Source organism: Oryza glaberrima, chromosome 11, assembly GCF_000147395.1.
Source record: "Oryza glaberrima chromosome 11, OglaRS2, whole genome shotgun sequence".
NCBI lineage: Eukaryota > Viridiplantae > Streptophyta > Magnoliopsida > Poales > Poaceae > Oryza > Oryza glaberrima.
Window position 1 is genome coordinate 19,434,267 of NC_068336.1, and position 8,828 is coordinate 19,443,094.

At 42.8% G+C, this 8,828-nt stretch overlaps 1 protein-coding gene across 1 annotated transcript; it reads right to left on the reverse strand.

Annotated features, from left to right (window-relative positions):
• Nucleotides 1–1,911: 1,911 nt before the first annotated feature.
• Nucleotides 1,912–7,342, reverse strand: LOC127755953 (kinesin-like protein KIN-7L). Its single transcript, XM_052281558.1, has 14 exons — nucleotides 7,075–7,342; nucleotides 6,790–6,998; nucleotides 6,575–6,688; nucleotides 6,402–6,483; nucleotides 6,231–6,298; nucleotides 6,049–6,111; nucleotides 5,820–5,962; nucleotides 5,246–5,348; nucleotides 5,067–5,147; nucleotides 4,235–4,303; nucleotides 4,096–4,155; nucleotides 3,807–3,959; nucleotides 3,430–3,660; nucleotides 1,912–2,694 (listed from the first exon to the last, which is right to left on the reverse strand). Exons 1-14 carry the CDS (start codon nucleotides 7,244–7,246, stop codon nucleotides 2,314–2,316), a joined length of 1,929 nt encoding a protein of 642 aa, XP_052137518.1. The 5' UTR covers nucleotides 7,247–7,342; the 3' UTR covers nucleotides 1,912–2,313.
• Nucleotides 7,343–8,828: the final 1,486 nt, after the last annotated feature.

Genomic DNA, 8,828 nt, shown 5'->3' on the forward strand with positions numbered 1-8,828 from the left:
GAGAGTGAGAGTGGACTGTGGTGAGGTGGTGATCAGAGTGTGTACAGTACTTTGAATTGAATGCTGGAGCTAGCTGCAGTGGTTTTGGTTTGAATTCTGGTTCCTAGTAGGAGTACAAGTTTGTATTTGAAGCCCCTTGCCCTTTACCACCAGCATACTAGTATCAGAGAACTAATGATCCTCTGACTCCAGAGACCAGTGGTTGTTAGTGTGTTACTCCTTTCACTCAAGAGGAATAGTGATGTGGCAGTGCTTCCGAGGTGTATTTTTTGACAGCTCATTGCCATGTACATCTCGAATATTACAAGTTCACAGTAATTTCCAAATGGTCTCGGACAAATCTACCAGCATAATTTTAAAAACAACGGCCTGATTGGAATTGGATAAGGCGATGGTAAATGCGTAGAAGGGTACTATATATAGCAAAATATCTAGTACACCCTCCATCCTAAAATAAATTCATTTAGGGGTTTCTGGGTTGAACGTTTGACCATCCGTCTTATTTTAAAAGTATATAAAAAATCTAAATAAAATAAGTCATGCATAAAATACTATTTATATTTTATCATCTAATAACAATCAAAATACTAATTAAAAAAATAAATAAGACATACTGTCAAAACCTAGAAATGAACTTATTTTGGGATGGATGGTGTAGCTTAGAAGCATTGGTATAAGGCCAAAAAAAAATGGAAAAAAAATGAAGACATTTCTTTTAAAAATAATGGCAAAATGGCAAATGTCATATGAAAACATTTTGCTTGTAAAAATAATTGCAGTTCAAAAGACAAGGCTAAAAACTGATATGAGAAAAAAAAACACTCAAATTAAATTCTGAAATTCAAATTTGGCTGTGGCTTATATCATTTTAGGGAATCAGCACAGTTTGACTCGATGCACCTTGTATCCTAAGCACTGCAAAATAATCACACCTTCATGTCAAGCTGGCATGTCTGATTGTCTGATCAAACCACAACCTAATCCTGAAACATCCAATTACCAGGAAAAGCAAAGGTTAACTCATCTGATGATCCTAAAACAACTAGACAAGCTTCACCTTGGATACCCCCATTGCCATCTCACAAGCACTCCTTTTGGCTGCTTCTGCAGCAGCAGCACATCACCAATTGGTTTCTTAAATGCCCTGGTCTCCCAAGGAGGCTTCATGTCACCTTCATCCAAATGCCCTGATCTTTATTTATCCCACAAGATACACACTAATACAAACACCTCATCATCAAATGTGTGTGTTTAAGGTATCTGCAACTCTCAAGAAGGTGACACTTGTCCTTAATCACATGTGAAGCCATCATCATCCGAGTCACAAAATTTACACATGTACAAAAGAAACTCTTGTATCTTAGCCTTAATCAATTCGATCAGACAGCTAATCCGGGTGATTAATTAAGGGGGGTTGTGAGTGTGACCGTGTGATGTGCTGATTAGTGCCTGACAGTGGAATCTGCCGGTGATTGGGTTTGCTGATTTTGTCGCCTGCAGAAAAGGGTACAGAAATCTTTGCTGCTGCGAGTTCGGACTCTCCCCGTTGTTCGCTTGCTCTTGCTGCTGCAGACAGAGACGGTCCGGTTTTTTTTTGGGGGAACAAACTGTTTGCTCGTGTATCTACAATGGCTTCGTGTGTCGTAGCAGTAGGTGATTGTGCCTGTCAGATTATACGTGCCAACGTGCAGGCCATATGGTTCATGGATGGATGCGAATTGAATTCGAGTCAAACAGGGATTCGTAATTTCGTATTCCCTGGCATTGTTCACGGACAAATTGATCATTCATGTTCATGGATAGTAGTTGCTTTGGTCCGATGTGACAGTCTTCATCAGAATGCAATTGACTGTTGATCTGTGACAAAGTGCATTGGTGGAAGTGTACTATAGCTGTTTACGGATTATCAACGCATTTTGGGACAACGAAGCTGCCAACAATAAAAATTTCAAGACTGATCGGATTCTGGTAAGAAATGTCATATGGTACATTGATGGCAATCTGATTCTGGTTTGTGCCGCTAAAACAAACACGGCGTTTCCAATGGTCAAATACAGCTTGACACTTCCAGAACGCTAACCAAAACAATAGCTGATGTCCTCCAAATCGCAAACAAAAGCATATGTTTTTTTTCTGGGTATACACTACTACTTCACAGGAGCTTTGCACACGGCTCGTAATACCACGCAATCTAATCCAGCACACACGTACAGCAAACAAATACACTACACAATCTGCAATTTAAGAATTGGTTGCAGATGGATCGAATGCGTAACACGCTTCTCTGCAGCTGCTGCTGAAGAAGAAGAAACATCAGGGCAAGGCCAACTGGGACGTCTTGCAGTTCTCCACAATGGCCTTGGACTTGGTGTACAGGGAGGTGAGCTGCCCCTGCCTCAGCGAGAAGGCCTGGCTGAACAGCTTGATCTCCTGCTTGAGCTCATCCATCCTGCTCTTCTCCACGTCCAGCTCCCTGAGCGCCTCCAGCCTGTCGGCGACGAGACGGTCGGCGTCCTGCCTCGCCTTGGCGAGCGCATCCAGCAAGGACGAGTTTTCTCTCTTCAGCGTGTCGCGCTCGTCCTCGAGCGCCGCGCGCCGCGCCTTTGAATCCTCCAGCTGCTGCCTATCGGCGGTGCAGTCCTTCTCTAGCCTTTGGCACCTTGCGTCGATTGGTTCCTCGTCTGGAGTTGCAACCTGTGGGAGAAGACAAAGGATTGGCAGCAGTGGTAAAAAGTAGGGAGTCAGTTCTCATTGGCAGCATGTTCCGTAACGATGCTTTTGACAGCTCGATGGATGAACATGGGGATTGACGAAAACCTTTAACAGGAATTGAATTAACCTGAGTACCGGACAGATTATAGGAGCTACAAATGTATGATTATCAATTTATCATGAGATGACAGATTTTAACTAGAAGCCGAGCAATGAGGATCCCTGTATCGTTGTCTTTTTGGACACGCGGAAATCGGAAAAGAGAGTCTACTTTCTACTTTGTCCTGACCTTAGCTCTCGAAACTATTGATGGAAAATGTCACATATTTCACTATATCTGGAAATCTGGCATTTGTGTCAAGATTGAAATTTTGAAATGTTGCCACTTAGAGAGGATGCTGAATTGCTGAGCAATGGTTATTCTCGAGACAACACGCACCTTTGGATTTGATTCAAAAGGCAATCTAGGACTCAAATTTTGCAAGTACTTGTTACTATTTATGCAGCAAATAGCCAATGTCTTTTCAGGGGAACTTAGTGCCAAAAGTCTGTAGAAACTATGCATATCGGATGAATTAACTATCTCTGATTTATCTATTTCTATTATCATTTCCATATTAACTACTAGTAGTTTGCTGCATAAAACCCAATTTTGTTCTGTAGATGAAAAGTCAGCAGAATCAGCAGAGAAAGACAAGGACTGGTAATGTTACTTACTGATGCTTTATCATCTGCCAGGGATGGCGCACATTTGAAACCAGGTGTCATCTCAAGCATTTCGAGATCAGTAACACACCCCTTGTTCAGCTGCATCCAGAGGTCCTCATCAGCTACAGTCCCTAAATTTTCTGGTATTGGGCTGAATTCTACATCCTTTGAATAGTTCGCACGACTTGCAACAAACTCAGCTGGTCTCTCTTTAGAAGTTGGAGTTTTTAATGATTCGAACTGCGACAGGCCAATAATGAAGGATCAGAAACAAAAAGTGAAAAATAGAGCAGAAGCTTTGAATGGTAGAGCCAACACATGGCATGAGATTGCACTTAGTGAATCTGATTGAAGTTGTTATGATGCTACTTCTCCAATAAACATACCTGGATAGAATCAGTGAACTGATCTGGTGATATGCTGGTATTGCTAATGCCATCTAACATTTTTTGTTGCTCAGCCAAACGGTGCTCTAGTGTTTCCCTTAACCTCCTTTCTTCGTCAAGTTCCATTGCTAGTCGATCACGCTCAAGTTCAGACTACATGAAAAGAATCCACGAAACTTTGAGTTAAGTAAAAAAAGATGGTTGTATGCAGTATCCACAAAAGGATGCTCATTCTTAAATGAGATATACATGTTCTACAGGAATTGTAGAACCTTTAATCTTTACCTACCTTGTGCATGTCATTGCGCTGCTTTAGTATAACCTGCTCCAACACTTCGGAATGAGAACCCTGCATTCAGAAAACAAAAAGGTTAAATAATGTTATCACACCTGGGTTTGAAGAGAAACCTAAAATAAACACAAATAACCTGCAACTTTTTGCGAAGTTCTTCTATTTCCTGCTTTTGCCTCTTCAGCAGAGCTGCATCTGTTAAAATCTGGCATGCCAGTGACTATTATTAGGTACTCAACGCTTGACATGCTAATAAATTTGAACTTAAAAAAAATAGTCATTTAATGTAGTAAGATAGACAGAGGGCAATATTTGGATGAATACTGAAAGAGCAATGACTGTTATTAAATATATTATACAAGTTATACCTCATCCTTAAGAGACGTAAAGAAACAAACACAAGACATCTTATAATAGTGAGACTTAATAAGCGGTAGGTTAATAGTGCTACAGGAATTAGTTCAGAACAATATACTTAGGGCCCCTTTGAATCGCAGGGTAGAAAAAACGGAGGAATAGGAAAAACACAGGATTCTGACAGGAATTGAAGTGTAAAACAGAGGATTGTAAAACACAGGAAAAACACAGGAATGATCATTTGATTGGAGCGCAGGAAAAACGCAGGAATCAGATGAGAGAGATAGACTCAAAGGAAATTTTCCAAGAGGTTGGAGCTCTTGCTAAATTTCCTCCAAAATCCACATGCAATGTGCCATTCCATAGGAATTTCATAGGATTTGGAAAGCTTCAATCCTTTGAATCAAAGGGCCAAATAGGAAAATTTTCTATAGGATTTGAATCCTATGAAATTCCTATATAAATCCTTTGATTCAAAGGGGCCCTTAATTTTGATGTTTTAGGGCCTAATGGGGTATAACTGAATAAAAAATAACATGAATTCATAGGTAATAGTTTGATTCATATAGGTGAACAAAATTCCATATTCCAAGCAATGCCTTAACACTTACCTCATTCACTTGAGCACAGTTGCTGACACATTTTGCTCTACTTGCAAATTGAAGAGTTCCTCTGGTTTCCTCAACATGAATCTGTAGGTTCATTTTTGTTGGGAGATGCAATAACAAAGAAAAGTAAGTACAAGAGATTTATTAGTACATGATTTAATTTGTAAGTACCTAGAGCATACCTCCTCAGAAGCAGCAGTGCAAATGATTGATGTTTTTGCATTGCCTCCAAGTGCAGGTTGTAAAATGCGCGTCAACTTACTATCACGATAGGGGATGTGCCCTCTGCATCAAAATAACTAACCACCTCTTTATCTAAAAAAAAATACCTAAGCAACTAAAACTACACAAGATCTTACAAAGTTTCAATATTCGTAGAATTTTTCTTCGATTCAGATAGAAACTACTCATTGGCGAATTTTTCTTTGGATTAGTAAAATGAAGGCAGAATTGGTTAAAGTTTATCTTTTCTTCAAAACTCCGAATGTTCAAAAAATTCGCAATAATTTCTGATTACAACATTCTTTGGTTATTAGACTGACTATTACAAGGCCTATGTTTGATTTGCAACCAAATCTGTGCTTTCCTCCTTGCAATAAAATTATAACTTCCATAGCAGTTTATTACTGTTTGGATAGCTATTGTATAATAAATCAGAGCTACACACAACTTGCAGATGTCATCACTCATAATTGCTATATGACTATGGGGGGAACCAAATGAGAAAGAAGTCCATGCCATACTCGATATGTGTACCTTTGCTTTCCATTCTCACTCAACTTATTGATGACATTCCCAAGAATCATCAAGCTTTTGTTAATATGCTTTCCCTCCTTGAGACGCACACCTCCAGCTCCGGTCTTGGCAATTCTTTCTGAACCAGCTAAATCCACCAAATTCTATAAGTAAGGCAACATTGATTAGTCATACAATTCTCAATAAATTTGTTTTTACTTAATACATGTATTGAGAGAGCAGTACATACCAAGACAGATACACGGATAGCATCTCCAGAATCCATGTGGTTCTTTGCGCTGCTTTCAATGACCTGCAACCAATACAATGATATGAAATCACAAAATTGGCATCATCTGGTATCTCAACTTTACTCCAACTATCTATGGACTTGAAATTGGTGGAATGACTAAAATATTGAGTATTCCATACCATTCTGAAAATAGTATGTGATCTGCTGCTCCGCACATTCATATTTGTCTCCCCAAAATGCCTATTTGCTATAAGAAAAGCCAGACCATGTTTCAAGAATAAAAAAAGCTTCTAAACTCGTGAAAACAGGTAGCTTGAACAGGTATAATGTTAACCTGTCGGAAATAGTACCTTCTCCAAGCTCCAAGAGCTTAAACACTTGCTCGGCACTGTTCACAATTTCCTCCCGTAGCCCAGACACATAGACACCACGCTATGGAAAAAAATAACAGAATTGTATAAATCTATATCGCAATTAGACGAAAACCCACCAAGCATTTTCATCAAAGAGAAGCCATTTCTACCTCTAAGCTCTCATGAATCGGCAGCTTCTCGCTCCCGAGCGTCAAGAGGTCATTGATTTCCTCGTTGTAAATCTCCATGTAGGAGACCCTGATGAGGAACTCGCGGTCCGAGACCTGCGCCGAGAGAGGTCAGCATCGAATCGAACCGACGACGGAAGCTTCAGCGTGGCCGCGACATCGGAGAGAGCGGCGAGAGTTTAACCGAATTAATTTACCTCGCGCGCGGTGTCGAAGACGTCGCGGACGGCGAGCGGGATGATGCCTGGGTGGTCGGCGGAGCCGTTCATGGTGAACGTCTTCCCGCTGCTGGTCTGGCCGTAGGCGAAGGCGGTGCCGTTGAACCCGTCGACCGCGGCGCGGATGAGGGAGCGCACCAGCACGCCGTAGATCCGCTCGTTCGTGGCCGCCCCGTCGAACACGTGGTCTGCATCGAAGGCGTGAGAACGCGCGAGGCCGAGGGCAACGAGGAGGGAGGGAGGGGGAGGGAGGGGGGAGCATACCGAAGGCGAAGGAGGCGCCGGGGACGGGGGCGCTGCGGTGGAGGAGGGTGATGCGGGTGTCGTCGTCGACGCGCCACTCGCGGTCGCCGCCGGTGGAGGAGGGGGACTGGTCCGCCGCTGGGGCGGCGGTTGTCGGCGGGCGGAAGCGGACTGCGACGGAGATCTTCTCCATCGTCGGCGGAGGAGGAGGAGGAGGACGGCGGCGAGGTGGGCGGCGGCGGCGGAGGATTTGAAATTTCGGGGAGGGATGGAGCGGGGAGGAAGACGAGGCGAAGACACGGGAAAAATATAAAATGTTTTGGTTTTTTTTTTTTTTTTTGGAAAGGTAAAGAGATGTGGGTTCCTGGACCCTGGGACTTAGGCCTTGGGCCTTATTGTTGGACAGGGGGAGCGGCCCATGTAGGCCCATAGATCAAAATCGGCCCATGTATAATTGGATGTGATCCAGCCCAATAGTTTATGAGGGAGTGCGGGCTTTAGGCCTACCACCTACCAGTGGTATGGACCTCGTAGGCCTGGTTGTGCACCACGGGAACGATAAATTTTTTTTTACATTTTTTATTAAAATATTTCAAAAAAAAATTTGGTTTAAAAATTTTACAAATCTAGACACCGCATGTCCTTTAGGGAATGCCTTTTTAGAAAATTACCTTTCTGCGAGCGGTCACACGTCCCAGGCAACACGCATCACACGGGGCCACCCGATAACACCCCGTGGTGTGCAGGGAGAGGCCGGGGGATGGGGACAAGTGTGACATTCATGTGTTTTCATATTCCAGCGTTTCCAAAATCCTAGGAGTATTTGTATTCCGAAGGAGCCCTAAATCCTACAATGGTGACATTCAAGAATGAGGAGGGAGAGAGGGGCAGGGTGGTGACCCAATCGCCTGTAATTGCACACGCGGGCCTAGCCGAGCAGCGAAGCTCAAATCGAGTGTTCTTGCTCAGACTGGCTCACGTGGCTTTTTTGCATCCACTCGGTCAGGTTGGGAGCTACGAGCAGGCAAACAAACGTCCACCCAGTGCATTCACGCATGCGAGCCAGGGACCATACAGGCAACCAAATACACCCTTATTGACAATAAAGTGTTGTATTGGATGTTACCTATTAGTGTGAAGTCCTTGTGGTGGTGTCTCCGTTGAATCAGGTTTGATGATAATGATGGGTTGTAAGATCTAGGCGATCGAATGACCAATCTACAACTCAGCTAACTTCCAATGTTTTCTTTTGATTTGGTTCGACATCAGTTTACCGACAGTGATGGGAGTGAAATTCGATCGACAAAGGATCAGAGCTGGTTTCAGATATGGTGTTTTTCTGGTTTGAGAAAGACAAGAAGTATGTACAACTTGTAAGCCATTGATAGAAATAACGGTTATGCATATTATAACCAATCATAGGATGGAGGCATATAAGTCTTTAGGTTAGTAATTGTTGCAGTTCTCTTTTTTGTTGCTCCAATCATCTCTCTACCGGTGGCGCTCATCTCCATGTACAGCTGATGGAACTTGTACATTTGTGTGGGTAGGGACTGCAGCAGCTCAGGCTTGACAAGCGGTTTACCGAGTTCGTACATGTATTTCACTTCCGCCTTTTTGATTGGTGCGACTCCTAGCAATTGATCCGTAGTTAGACCGGTGTCACTAATAAATTCTTCTATCGTCATTTCTTTACCGGTCACCAACAGCTCGATCTCCTAGTTTGGTTGCTCTCCAAGCTAAGGGACTGGTTTGGACTTTCCAGAAGATGCTTT